Source organism: Meles meles, chromosome 17 (assembly GCF_922984935.1).
Source record: "Meles meles chromosome 17, mMelMel3.1 paternal haplotype, whole genome shotgun sequence".
NCBI classification, from domain to species: Eukaryota; Metazoa; Chordata; class Mammalia; order Carnivora; family Mustelidae; genus Meles; species Meles meles.
This window is the reverse complement of record NC_060082.1, coordinates 58,596,594-58,611,176: the sequence shown is the minus strand read 5'-3', so window position 1 is coordinate 58,611,176 and position 14,583 is coordinate 58,596,594. Positions and strand designations below refer to the sequence as shown.

Sequence of the window (14,583 nt, the reverse complement as noted above, 5' to 3'; positions counted from 1 at the left end):
GCGGGGAGCCTGCTTCCTCCTCTCTCTCTGCCTGCCTCTCTGCCTACTTGTGATCTCTCTCTCTGTCAAATAAATAAATAAAATCTTTAAAAAAAAAAAAAAAAAGAAAACTGCTTGGGCCTTGATGGACCAGGTTGTGCACTGTGGCAGGCAGTCACCCCCCTCCGAGTGTCCAGACAGGGGCCATGGCTAAGAACCCAGTCTTTGAAAATTGGTAGCAAAGGAAAAGAGGGCCTAGGTCCATCGGGTAACTCAGTACTTTACACAAACACACAGCTCAACCTCTCGAACAGGAGTTTGGCCTGAGAGACTTTGACGGGAAGTTACAGTGTGGAAAAAAAAAAAAAGAAGATGAAGTGGCCAAAGGATGACTGTCCACATCCGCGGGCAGAGACTAAGACAACTGTTCACTCACTGCGGGGACACAGCTCTGTAAATCTCACCAGGAAGACAGGTGGCCAGCAAGGGAAGTGACCAGAACACTGCACAGAGTACAGGCGCTCAGGTCCCCTCCTGGGTAGAGACCTAGTTCTGGTGTGTTCTCGGGGTCCCACACTGTGCAGGGAGCAGGGGAAGGTTCTGCCCTACATACCCCGGCCAACGCCTTCCACTCCCACTCGGCTACCACTGCTGCCGACTACGCGCCAGGCCCCACAGGGGAGATCACACCGTTTAGTCCACGAGGGGGAGTCACACCGCTCCCCGCTCTCTGATCTGCGTCCCCCTGTTCAAGTCCCTTCGTAGTTCACGTTCTTCTGCTCTTTCCCAGGACACTCCCAAAAATGCACTTTGCACCGCCACAAAACACTATGCTGTCGGTCAGTACCAGCAAACCTCCCCCCGTGAGAGCAGGCTTTGGTCAAGGAAAAGGGGAAGAGCCTTCTAGGTTCTGAAATGAATTCAGATCAGGTGTAATAAACATCGTGTCACCGGCTCTCATTGCTTCTGAGGACAGTGACATCTCGGTGGAAGGCGAACACAATGTGCGGGTCGTTATCTCCAGGGAAAATGCAGCGAGCCGGCGTTTGGGAATTTAGCACAGGGTTTGCCCCACAGATCCGGTCCCATCGGTGCACAAAGATTCAAGCGGATGTTAACGGCGTATTCCTTCACACAGTAAAAGGAAATGGAAACGCAGGGACCGGTCTACAGACTCCGGTACACTCCCAAGATGAAATTCTGTAGGTGTGCTGCCAAGAACAAGATGGCCAGTCAGGAGCTGGTCTGGACTGATGGCCACGCGCTGCAGTGCAGTGAAAACAGCCAGTTCTAGAACGGGGGATTTTCTCCACTCCGCCCACGCAGGAGACTACTTGGCTTCTCCCTCCCGCCTGCACCCACCACCTTCCTGGGCACATGGAACGGATGCAGACGGGGACGGAGTCTCTCTGCAAGAACAAGAGGAGGGACGGACGGAAAGGACAGGGAGGAAAAGGGGAGAGCCCAGGTGAGCAGCTTTGAGGGGAGAAGAAGTGAGAGGGAAAACAAGAGTCTCTGGGCATGGGAGAACCGCTAGGAAAGACTGTAGAAGAACGGGGGCTTTAAAGAACGAGGCCAGTGTGTTCCAAATGGAAGTTTAGGGGTGCACACTGAACACTTCAGGAAAAGAAACTCGCCGTGGTTATCTTTAGGGAGTGGAACAGGAGACTGAAAGATGAGGGTGATTTTTACTTGTGTCCTTTAGGAAGCGTCCTTTCCTAGAAGTCTATGCTAGTCTTAGAACAAAAGTTATGGGGCGCCTGGGTGGCTCAGTGGGTTAAGCCACTGCCTTCGGCTCAGGTCATGATCTCAGGGTCTTGGGATCGAGTCCCGCATTGGGCTCTCTGCTCGGCAGTGAGCCTGCTTCCCTCCCTCTCTCTCTGCCTGCCTCTCTGTCTACTTGTGATCTCTCTCTGTCAAATAAATAAAAAATTAAAAAAAAAAAAAAAAAGAACAAAAGTCATGCTACCAGAGCACCTGTGATATGCCCAAGTCCTCCTCAAAGCCTCTGTTTCTCTAGATCTTTCTCTGGGTCCTAAAGAGAATCAAGTTTGATTTTATATTCAAAATAATTTAAGTTTAAAACTATATTCAGTTCTGTTTTTAGGTTTCTTTCTCCTTTTTATTTTTGCACAAATGTGTAGCATTCAGGAGCGATATTAGGGGCCAAGCAGAGTTTCAAGAGCTGATCTGGTGATTCTCCTGTAAATCTCAGTGCCTTCTTCAGCAGGAGAATGCTTCCCCAGCTCTGAATTACGACTGGCAAACTAACTTTTGCAACTCGATTCATCTTATGGTTAAGGTTTTATTTAATTACATTTTTTAATGAAAATTTATGAAATACCTTTAAATTGCTTTCTGCTTAATGTTCATAGTGCCACGGGACAGATGACCATGCATACATAATCACAGACGCTCTCGGAAGAAACGGCAGGAACTAAAGATGATAGATTTTGTTGTGTGTGAAGTGATGCCAACCTACTCTATGGAACAGAAAGATCTTTTTTGGGAAGATTTTCTCTAAGAGAAAGAAAGAAAGAGAAAAAGAGAATGAGAAAGAGAGGGAGAATGTGCAGACGAGCAGGGGGAGGGGCAGAGGGAAAGGGAGAAGCAGGCTCCCCACTGAGCAGGGAGCCCAATGTGGGGCTCCACCCCAGGACCCCGAGATCGTGACCGGAGCCGAAGGCAGAGGCTCACGGAAGGAAGAGCGCTTCACTGACTGAGCCACCGAGGCACCACAGGAAACAAAGATCTTAACACTGTGTTGCATCATAAAGGGAATTTACTTTTATCGAGTCAAAATAAACGACAGAGCAGCAAGTAGGGAGCCGAGGGCAATGCGGTGATTTGGGTAAGAGCAGAACGCGGACGCCTTCTCCTTTAAGGTCAGTAGTTCAAACTGAGCCAAGGTCAGGAGGGAGAACCTCATCCCTAGAGTCTTGCCCTCAATGTGGCTGCGGCAAACAGATTTTATTATCACTGTAAAACTGTTAGAGCAGGTGGCAGTCCTGTCCCCTCTCAGTAACTCACGCGGAGCTGACTGCCCATGTCCTTGGCTAAAGGGGAACCGAAGGCGCACCTGCCCGGAGACCAAGTCGTTGGCTGATGGACCCCAGTGCAGACTCCCCCATGAACACGTGCGGGGCAGAAAGCACCACCGACTCTCACGTTCCTGCTTCCAGATTGTTAAAGGGCTCAACAAGCATCTGACCCATTCGTCCCTTGTTTTCATTTTTGCTGAGCTAAATTTAGGGAAGAAAGGCCAAAGGCGCCAGCATCCACCCTCTCCCTGGGTTGCTTCCCCTACAATAAATACCGCTGCCAGCGAACTGTTCAGATCCCACGTGTTTCAAGTGCATCAATCAATGCAGATGGGATTTCTGGAAACACAGACCACTCCAGGCCAGCTTCTTAACAAGCTCCAGGGAAGAGAAACTGGGGGAGGCTTGGAAACCTGTCACCTGGTGTAGGCACGGAGGGTAGGTACCCTTCCAGAGAAACTGTGACCTGCCGAGCACCAGGAACACATAACCAGATGTATTCCAAACAATACAGAGTCCATGCTGGTGGGCGTGCCTCCCCATCCCCCCCCACCCCGCCCAAACAAAGAAGGCCTCTGGGACTCAAGCCCGTTCACCGAGGGGTAAGTTAGTGCTTCAGAGAAGCCTTGACAGGCGTGGGGAGAAGATTCAAACTGTGTGCAGAAGCAGCACTATTGAGGAGGGGGACCCGTGTCGAGTGTCTGTGCTCAGAGCAGGCTGGGAGGGCAGTCTGGAGGGGGCAGCAGGTGCAGGTCCAGCGCTAACCGGAGTGTGGGGCGAGGGGTTGGGGGAGCGCCTGCAGGAAGGAGGGCTGGCCCGACCCGGGTCTCCTGGCTGCAGTCCACCCGCTCCGCCTGCGGTTTGGCTTCCCGAGGCCCAGCCCCAGGCTTCACAGAGGTGACAGCAATCTTCCCAGACCCACCTCTCGCTGCAACGCCGAGGCTCAGAGAACGAAGCCTTATCTCTTTGTGCTCGGCTCATATTTTCTGAAAACCCACAAGATTCATCATCCTGAGCAGACATTTCAGGCTCATGGGAAAGTCTGTAGTCTCGGCCCGAAGGCAATCACTTCTCAGTTGGGCGCAGCTGACTCACAGTCTGGATTCCAGAGCGGTCTGACCACACGGCAGCGGCAGAAGCCACCTCTAGAAGCACTGAGAACACCCTCGGGGCACCGTGGGGCCGGGGCTGGCCTGTGCACCCCTGTCGCCCACCCGGCTGGTGGGGTCCTCGGGCTCCTCTCTGCCTGCACCCCGCTCCTGGCCCAGGCCTGGCTTCCTACTCCGTATCCCACTTCCCACCGGGGTCCTGGGCTTGTTTCCGTTCTTCTCCCCTTGACGCTGGTCACTTTCCCCTCTGTCACCTCCTGAGGCTTGTCCTCAAGTGGGGACAGGCAGTAGCCGGGTCCCTGCCCCCTCGTTCACTAAAGCCCCTCCCCTGCTTGTTGTCCCGCGCTGGGCAGGGGGAGAGAGCTGGGCTGTCCCTCTGCTAAACCCCTTAGGGCTGTCATCGTGCCTGCGTGGTCTTCAGCGCCACCCAGAACGGCCCCCCTCCCAGTCCCCCTGGCACCTTCCCAGCCATGAGCGACCCTGTCCTGTGCAGGAGATGGTGAATGACTCTGAGCCCTTGCCCTCGGCATGACCGGTCTCGACTTCCCAACTCAGGCTCTCAGCACCCCCCCGCAAACTGGGTCCCGCACCCACCAGCACCCGACCTCAGCACCGCCAAAGCTCCCGTGAGTTACAAAAGCATCAGGGGACAACACAGCCCTGGTCTGAAGGGGCTGCGGTTGGTCAAGAAACAATCCACAATCACTCCTTCACCGGACTCTGACACGTTTGAGCACGGGCACTTCCCCGCTCTCCCGCGAGCCTCAGAAGGGGGTTATGGGGTCACTTGATTCGAGCGAAGGTGCCCCGGGAACCACAAAGTCCTGACACATGGAAGAGACCACCATCTGTCGGCCAGACAGAGGGCCCCGGACGGGCTGTCCTCACCCGGGTCCACAGAGGCGAATGACACAAGCCACCCCACCCCCCCAGCTAGGGACCAGCCGTGGACCCCTGAGGCTCCCCCTGCCCTACACTCTGCCCCATTGCCACAAGCAACACACCACACCGGGACCCGCGGCTCCGCAGCCCCTGCACCCCCACAGGGCCTGCCCTGCGGCCGGAACCTCAGAAACGAAGAACGGGGACACTCACTAAGTCGCGGTCCCCGCAGTGATTCTGGGACGTCATTCCTCCGGCGCAGGAAAGGCCCTGCAGCCTCAACTCCAGCCCGGCCCAGGACTCACCGGTACGGCTCCATGGTCCGGATGCCGTAGAACAAGGCCTCCTCCAGCAGGCCGAGGTTGATGCAGGCGTCCATAGCGCAGTCGAGAACCTTCAGCTGATAGACGTTGATGTCGGGAAGGCGCTCGGCGTTGCTGCTGATGATGGTCTGGCACATGGCCAGCACCTGCTCCCACTCTGTTATTAACCTTAGTTAAGGATTCATTGTCTCCACCAGGAAAACAAGGAAAATGAGATTCTCGCAAGCCTGAAGAGCTGCCAGGCACAGGAGGGAAGGAGAAGCCCATTATTTCACACAGATGAGCTGCCTAAAAACATACTTGAGAAACAAAAAGGGGTTAAGTGGCATCTCAGAGAAGCAAATTCTGTTTACGTCAACAAACCGTCTTCCAACAAAGACGGGATTAAGCTTCCCAAAGAACCCTGCTTTCTCCGCGCTCCTCTACGGATTCTCCTCAAAGCCCGTCACGAAACAGCGCAGCCGCATATGAAACTGAACGACCGACGAGGTTAGCGCAGCCTGACCCGTGTGCTGTGTGAGCTTCTGCTACAAAACCGATCTAGAATGGAAGAACTTCAGATGGATTCCGTTTTAAAACGGAGGAGCTCGTTTTTGCCCCCGGGTCATCCAAATCTCGGGCATCCAGGAAGCCAAGCACACAACCCACAGGCACGAACGAGGGAAGCAACTTGAAGAACTACATCTCCACCGGGTCTCCTATTGAAGGTATTTATTATTATTATTATTATTATTATATATAAAGCAAAAGGGATCAGGCCTATACTCAACCCCCCCCCCCAAAAAAGGTATTTTGAATCTCTGAAGTGGACGATAATATGATAATACTAAGAACAGGGCTCAGGCGTATAAACTGTGGGCAGGGGGAAAGGATGCTTTAAAAAGGGGCACCTGGGTGGCAGGGCTGATTAAGGGTATGAGTCTGGACTCGGGCTCAGGTCATGACCTCAGTCATGAGATCGAGCCCTGAGTCCCGTGATGGGCTCTGTGCTCAGCATGGAGTCGGCTGGAGATTCTCTCTCTCCCTCTGCCCCGCCCCCTAGTCTCTCTCTCTCTTAAGTAAATCTCTTAAAAAAAAAATTTTAAAAGACCCAGTACTCACTTACAAGCAACTCTGATTCTCTGATTCGCTGTGAGTCCCTAACTTCCTCTCATGGAGCCCTGGTGTGATCGCCCTCTTTTATTTTATTTATTTAGTTTTAAAGATTTCATTTATTTAGTTGAGGGAGAGAGAGTGCACAAGCAGGGGGAGGGACCAAGGGAGAGGGAGAACCAGGCTCCCCGCTGAGTAGGGAGCCCAATGTGGGGTTTGATCCCAGGACCCTGAGATCATAACCTCAGTGGACAGCAGACACTTAGTGACTGAGCCACCCAGGAGCCCTGTGATCTGCCTTTTTTGAAACTGCTATTCCTCCCTGCCCTCTTCCGGAGGCAGTCGGAGGACTGAGCACGTGCTGTAGGGAGCGTGGACTGTGCCCTGAATCCACCCCCCGCCACCGCCCAGGTGAACACCGTGGAAGCGCAGCTGCCGGCCAGCATGCGGGCACCCGGCGCGCACTCACTTCCCTTCCTGCGCCACTGCTGCTGGGGCGCCACGCGTCCGGGCGGTGCAGGCCCATCCGCCACCCTCCCCCCTTGAACCTGCACGCTCCTCATCCTGCCACACTCCACCAGAGCGAAAAGGGTTGCAGATCTCAAAGGCAGCAGAAATGGCAGCGCCTTTGGCTGGAGCGAAAGCTGGATTTCAACCCGAGCTGCTTCTGTCATCCATCAGATCTGAGGCTCTGAGATGTCGCCGGAGCCCTTAATGCCAAGTGACTTCTGAGCACCACTAGGGGGAAGGAAATGGTCCAGTGGACCGAACCCCCACTACCCACACCCCTCACCACCACCACCCAACCCAGTCTCTTCCCGATCAGTGCGACCCCCCACGCCCCTGAAGGCCCCTCCGTCCTTCACTGGTCCCATTTTGGCACACACCACCTTGAACCGACAGCGCACTCCAGCGCCCCTTTATCTCCCCCCATCAACATCCACCCCTCCTAGCCTCCCTGCCACCCGGTGGTGCTGCCTTCCAGAACGTTAGCAAACACTTGTAATAATCCAGTCAAGCCGCCTGTGGCAGTGGGGACTAGCGTCTTTATGAACCTCGCGAGAAAACAGTGTTTCTTTTCCGTGGGGGGCCCCGGGAGGCACAGCACCTTACCCCCGAGGCAGGAATTCCTTGGTTAGACTCATGAGCACCACAACGCACAGCCCAGCGCCTTTATTTCACATTTCCTGTATACCACACTCTGTAATTTTAGAGTGAGTCCTGTCTCTGAGGAGTTGACTCTGGTCCCGGGCGAGGAGCATTTACTGAAGAAAAGTTGAGTCGGTGACTTCTTTTGTATTCATCTGACACGTGTGGGTAAAGTGTGCTGAATGATCCCCAGAGGTTGGGGGGAGCAGTAGCTCAGGCAACGCACTGATTCTGTAACAGATTGCCGGGCTAACCTCTGTGGCTTTTCATTCCAGGATTAGGTACCGAACAAACTGTCAGGGGGAATGATGGTCTCTTAAGCAACACGAGACATTTCTGGGGCAAGACTGCGCCTTATTTCACCATTGTGTTGTCTGACCTCCGTGACTACTCGTCTACTCATTTATATATGCTCCGACTCATCTGCAAGAGGTTTGAGGTGACAAGCCTTAGAAACGAAGACCAGATGTGATGATACTCTGCAACCACTGATAGGAATACATCTACTTTCTCCCGCGGCAAGCTGGAAGGGACCGCATGCCAGCTTCCCTCGGCAACCCTGGCAACGGTCTGCTGGCAAACGAGGCAACCCTCTCCTATACAACACCCCAGTGAGCAAAAAAATGGAATAATTTTAACTAAGAGGCTTTTCCCCCAAGCGGATGCTGACATTGTATTTGCTCACAAATGCAGTCCCTGGCATTTGCTGGGTGTTGCATACGAGTTGTTCTGTTCCGGGGGGAGCTGAGCTCTGGAGAGAAGCAGGGTGGAGAGCTGCCCCGAAGCAGACAGAACGATAACCTTCTTTAACCTCCCAGAGTTGACCACTGTGCCTCTGATGCCCCTCTAGGACGCACGTGCCAAAAGGTGTTGATGTCTGTGGGAGAGTTGTGAGAGCAGGGTGGTATGGGCCAGAAGGTGGGCGGTACCCGGCAGAGCACTTGGCACAGAGTCCGTTTTCAGTGAAGCCTTGTCCCGCTGAGACCTGACTGTGGCTGGGTCATCCAGGGCCCCAATTCCACGGTAGGGGAGCCTGGAGAATGAGTGTATTTCTCTGCAGTAGAATGGTTTTTTGAGCCCAGCAAGGGCCCCCGCTCCTTCCCAGAGCTGACCGTTTTCCCAGTATCTCCCATCCTGCCTACAGACAGGGTTTCAAACTCCATTTGGACCCTGGCCCCATGCCTCACAATTTATTTGTTTTTCTAGATCCTTCTTAATATGCCTTATGTCCAACCAGGCCCAAAACTCTGGATATGATCAGACTCACAGATCACCTTTCTCGTTTCCTCATCTCCGTTAATGCAGCCCGAGATTGCAGGAGGTTTTTGAGGGGTTATATCATCCTCTTAAACTTGATTAAAATTTGCTGTGTACCAAAACCCTAAAATCGTTCCACATGTTCTGCTGCTAAGCTTGAGGTCTATTTACACATTAAACTCTCTGACCCAAACAGAAGATTTTATATACATTCTTGTTGAATTTCGTCTGTTCAGATTCAGGCATCATTCAAGCCTTCAGAGGTCTTGAGCTCTGGATTCTATCCTCCCACCCTCTGCCATTCCCCTGACTACAACCTTCGGGAATCGGAGGCCCCTGGGCTCTGCATCGTCATTCAAGGCATAGAGTCAAAGGCGGGAGAGGACCGAGGTGGGAACAGGGCACTCCAGAGCCACAGTGACCCAAGGGCATCATTTTCTCAGGAGAGCCACTGAAGCATTTAGAAAGCTGTTTGGCCATGCCAGCATCCAGGATCGATTTCTTGACTGCTCTTAACTGGGCATCTTCCTGAAGTCCACATACAAACTTTAACAAAGAAATCCACCACTCTCCGGACTCACTTGCTCTTGGTGAACCCATGCAGCAGGGCTGATCGCGGCTCCCTTTCCATTCTGTTAGTAACCAGCTACGGATTCTTTCCCCACACGCAACAGACAGACAAAAAGCAACCCACTGGCTTCAGATTTCAGAAGATCCCTTTTTCACCTTTAAAAACAAGACCAGTTTGTCCATCCACCTCTCCTATTCTGTACCACTCCTTAAAGAACATTGTAGATAGAAACCTCATTTGCAGATGTTCTTACTGTCTGGGATCGGATTTCCCCCAAGGCATCTGAAGGACCCGGCACTATCTTCTTCATCTGCCTTGTTCTATTTCTTCTGGCCTTGGCGTTTCCCTTTGTCAGGATGTTTGCTCAAGTGATCTCCCCTACTGGAAGCGACCTCCCTCTCAGCCTCTGCCCATTCAAACCCTGTCCCTGATTTGGGCTACCTCTCTCCCAGTACATCAGTGTGGCCTCCCCCGAGGACCTCCAGCATAAGTGCTCTCTCCTTACTCTGAACTTTGACCCACTTGTGGTCCTTACTATTAATGCCCAGAAAATTTATTGTGCAGCAACTCCCTCTGCCGAGGTAGACATGGTTGATTTAATATGAAACTTATAGATCTGAGAGTCAATGATATTAACTTTGAAGGAGTCTAAGTTATTTTTCCCTAGAGACGGAGGTTGTGGGAGGAAAGGAATACAGAAACCTGTTATCTAGTACAGTGCCTGCACATCATCTCGAGACTACTACTCTACTCACTGTCCTACTACTGCCATGAGTTTTGGTTACTGTCTGATGGTGGTGAGGTGTTCATGCCGATCCTGCCATACTCTGCCCAGCCATTACCCAGACTGTTGGCTGGGCTTTGGGATGCAGCCTGTGACCGTGAAACAGAATGCAACTCACTGGCTCATGCAGAGGTCAAACCGTGGACTTGGCCTCTTTAATGCCAAGCTCCAACCAATAAAGAAGCAACAGTCCCAACAGTATGGCTCATTCCATAGGTAAAAGGATACTCCAATGTGCCTTCAGTTCTTCAATTTTTTTCAAGGATTCTTGAACTTCCTTCCATACCTGCTCATCACCAGTGAGCATATCAGCATCCTGTTCAGGCCAAATGAAGAGAACAGAAAGGAAGACAAATTATTCAATTAATAAAATGGGCAAAGGAGAAAAAAACGGGCAAAGGATCTAAACAGACATTTCTCCAGAAAATATATTCAAATGGCCAATAAGCACCTGGACAGATGCTCAATGTCATTAACCATCACGGAAACACAAATCAAAACCATAGAGAGGATCACCTCACACCCCCCAGCCTGGCTATAGAGATGTCAGAAAGACCGAGAATAACAAGTGTTGGCGAGGCTGTGGAGAAACCAAACTCTCCTGTGTTACTGGTAGCAATGTGAAATGCTGCGGGCACTTTACAAAAACAGTTTGGCAGTGTCTTAAAAAGTTAAACACGGAGTTACCATATCATTAAACAATTCCACTCCTTAGATCCCCAAGAGAGAGTAAAACACATTCACCCAAAAACCTGTGCATCAATGTTCACAGCAGCATAATTCTAGCAAATAAGGTGGAAACAGCCCAAATGCCCATCAAAGGATGAATGATAATAAATAAATAAAATGTGATAAATAAATAAATAAAATGTGACGTATCCATACAACGGAATATTACTGGCAGGGAAAAGCAACGAAACACAGACAACCCCTAAAAACACTGAGCTAAGTGCAAGAAACCAGTCACAAAGGACCACATAGTGTATGATTCCACTGGTATGAAGTGTTCAGAATAGGCAAATCCAGAGACAGAAAGTCAGTTACTCATTGGCTACGGAGGGGAAGGGCGGGGAGAAGTGGACGGGACTGCCAACAGGGATGGAGCAGCTTCTCGGGCCGATGGAAATGCTGTAAAATCCACTGTGTACACGGTTCCACGACTCTGTGAATATACTTGTACACTTCAACTGACGGCTGTGTATCACATGTGGATTATATCTCCATATAGCTGAGATATATCAGGACGGGGAAGAGGGGCAAGAGAAAGAATCATTTGTTTGGAGACAGGTACTTGAATCAAAAACGTAGTTATCAATCAAAATGCATCTGGGAAAGAGTAAGAGGAGTACAATTACACCCATGTGAACATATTGTGTCTTCGGCAAAAACTTAAAAGAAGGAGGAGGAGGAGAGGAGGAAGGACGAGAGGAGGGGAGGAGAGGAGGAAGATGAAGAAGAAGGAGAAGAAGGAGGAGGAGAAAAGAGAGTACCCAACAATTTAAAAAGCAGTTCAAAACAAAACTGTGAGTTTCATTTATTAAGCATTGTCCTCTGGTTTAGTAAGCAGGTCCTCTCTTTTTCTTGTGTGTCCACATTTTAAGAGCACCATAGCCACGCATGGCTGTAACTACCATACTGGGTAGCACAGATTCAGAACAGTTCTATCATCACAAAAGTTCTATTGGACAGCGCTGCTTTAAAGAGGTTAATCAAAGCATCAAAAACTGTCATCAGATGCCATTCAAAACCATGTGTTTAATATTCATTAAATTCTCAGTGGGTTTCAGGGAGAAGGACCATCCAAGGAAGTTATATTAAATCATGGCTGAATCACGGTAAAGGTGAGGGAGGGCAGACTTTTTAAACTATAGCAATCTCCCTGAAGATTTTTACATGCCTCCTAGGGGACGTTTATACAATGACTCTTGTGAGAACCACTGCCAGGGCAGGCCTGGGAGGAAGATACAGATCACTCTGGCGTGGCAGGGCAGAGACAACAGAGGGCCATCGAGAGCCAGGGAAAAGAGAGCCCAAGAACAGGGCGACGCAGTGGGTGCGCACACGAGGAAACGTGTACACTCGTGCAGGGTGCCTGTGTGTAGCAGGGTTTTACAGGTTGGCCTATGAGTAACACCATGGGTTGGTTTTTAAAAGGACACTATAAATACACCCTACATTTTGAGGGAGACATTCTAAATAAGAACCCAGCTTTCTATACACAGGAGAGGGAAATGAAAGTTACTTGCTTTTCAAAAGGTAGACATGAATCTCCTAAGTGCCTTCCCTAAGTCCACGCTCACCTCCTAAAGCCTCTGTTCCACCGCCTCACTCCGAAGCAACTCCCCAGCACCTCCCAGAAAGAGCCCGTGCGTTAAACCTTGACAATCACGGCTGCTTAGGATGAAATCTTCCTGGTTTGTATTGTACTCCTGGCAGCTCAAGCTCTAGGCAAAACGTCTCACTTGTTAGACTCTACAGGAGGCAGACAACAGGCTCCCGAAGATGTCCATGTCCCAGGCCCCAGAACCTACACATATGTCTGGGTACGTAGCAAAGGGGAATCAGGTTGCCGGTGGGATTAAGACTGCTCATCAGCTGACCTGAGAATAAGCAGCGGGTCCAGAACTCCCCAGGTGGGGCCCGTGGAATCACAAGTGTCTTTCAGGTGGAAGAGGGAGGCAGAAGAAGAGGTCAGTGATGTAACTTGAGGACCCAACCTCACCATCAGCTTAGAAGATGGAGGAAGGAACCCACAGACCAAGGAGCACAGGTGGCCTCCAGAAGCCAGCAGAGTCAAGAAAACAAATCCCGTCCCTCCGTGCCCTGCCCCGAGACTCTACAAAGGAAGGTAGCCCTGCCAAGGACCCTCATTTTCACCCAGCGAGACCTGTCTCAGGCTTCTGACCTACAGGACTGTAAGGGAATAAATTTGTGCTGTTTCATCTGTTAGAGCAGCCATAGGAAGCTACTATGGCCCCTACAACACCCTCTGTTCTTCTGGCCACTGGACCTTGGCACGTGCCCCTCCCTGCAGCTGAAATTAAGTCACCTGATCATCTATTCTAAAAGCATCTACCGAGTACCTACTCAGGCGATGTTCTAGGCACTGAGAATAGAGCAGTAAAAAAAAAATCAGAGTGTTAACAATGAAGAGGTAGGAGGAGCTTGGTATAACAGAAAACATGCACACATGAAATACATATTTATCAGAAGGAGAAACAAGTAAACAGGGAAGGGGGATAGGGAGTACTCGCCCCAGAGAGTTCCATCTTAGGCAGGGTGAAAGATAATAAGCCTCACTGAGAAGATAATACAGAAGATCAGAGAGAGGTCAAGGGGTAGGAGACAGGAATTCCCGGTAGAGCGGACAGTGAGCTCCCCGGTGCTAAGCAGAGCTTGTCTGATGTTCTAGAAACAGCAAGGAGACTGGTGTGGACAGAGTTCTTCCATTGTCCTTTGTGTACATGTTAGAGCTAAATACAGGTCCTCTGCTTTGATCCCGCCTCTCCGCATACCTAGCACAGAGCACTGTATGGAACAAACGCCCAGTGAAACATCTGTAGGATGGCTCTGGAAGATGGAGGCTGCCATTTCTTTGGTCACGATCTGGATGTCCCTTGTACGGATTTCAGTTACTCCTCACAACATCCTTGTAGAGCATCCATACCTCTAATCTACAAATGAGGCACAAGATACCTGCCCTACTCCTTAAGTAAATACCACAATGTCCTTCTGTTGTAACTGTCAGAGGCAAGATTCAAATCCAAGTCCATCTGGCTTCACGGCTCAAGCTCTTTGCACTACCTTTATGTTTTATTTGCGTTTGTTTCTCTCCTAGGCTTGCTCGAAAGGTGAGACAGGTCTGGGAAGTAGTCACTTCAAATTATCTTCAACTCATGGTTCCTATGATCTTCCTAATCCCTGCATTTAGAAAAGGGCAGGAGATCCTCCAACACGAGGGGGGCGCCTGGGTGGCTCAGTTGGTTAGGCATCTGCCTTTGACTCAGATCATGATCCCAGAGTCCAGGGATAGAGCCCTGCATCGGGCTCCCTGCTCTGCCAGGAGCCTGCTTCTCTCTCTGCCCCTCCCCCTTGCTTGTGCTCGTGCTCTGTCCCTCTGTCCCTCTCTGTCTGAAATAAATAAATCTTTATAAAACAACAACAACAAACCATCAACTCCCTGCAATATCTCACTATGAGAAGTCGTATTCCCCGCACTCTCGGGTTCCTGATTCACCTCGCTCCCACCCACTATCTTGTTCTGTTCTGTGACTTCTGTGACTGTCCCTACAGCAGGGTCTCTCTCCCCTCTTCCCCCACCGGGAAGGGGCACACCTGAATCTGCGTGTATGTGTTCGTATACATATGTATTCTATATATACAGGACATACACTCA

At 50.9% G+C, this 14,583-nt stretch overlaps 1 protein-coding gene across 4 annotated transcripts in view; it reads right to left on the bottom strand.

The window, feature by feature from the left end:
- Positions 1 to 14,583, bottom strand: part of SMYD3 (SET and MYND domain containing 3) — a 699,109-nt gene that overhangs the window by 93,446 nt on the left and 591,080 nt on the right. For all 4 annotated transcript variants that reach the window (XM_045982186.1, XM_045982189.1, XM_045982187.1 and 1 more), the window contains 2 exons: positions 10,416 to 10,503; positions 5,317 to 5,491 (listed from right to left, as the gene is read on the bottom strand). In XM_045982186.1, coding sequence (XP_045838142.1) covers positions 5,317 to 5,491; positions 10,416 to 10,503 — 263 coding nt within the window. The remainder of the gene's footprint in view (positions 1 to 5,316; positions 5,492 to 10,415; positions 10,504 to 14,583) is intronic.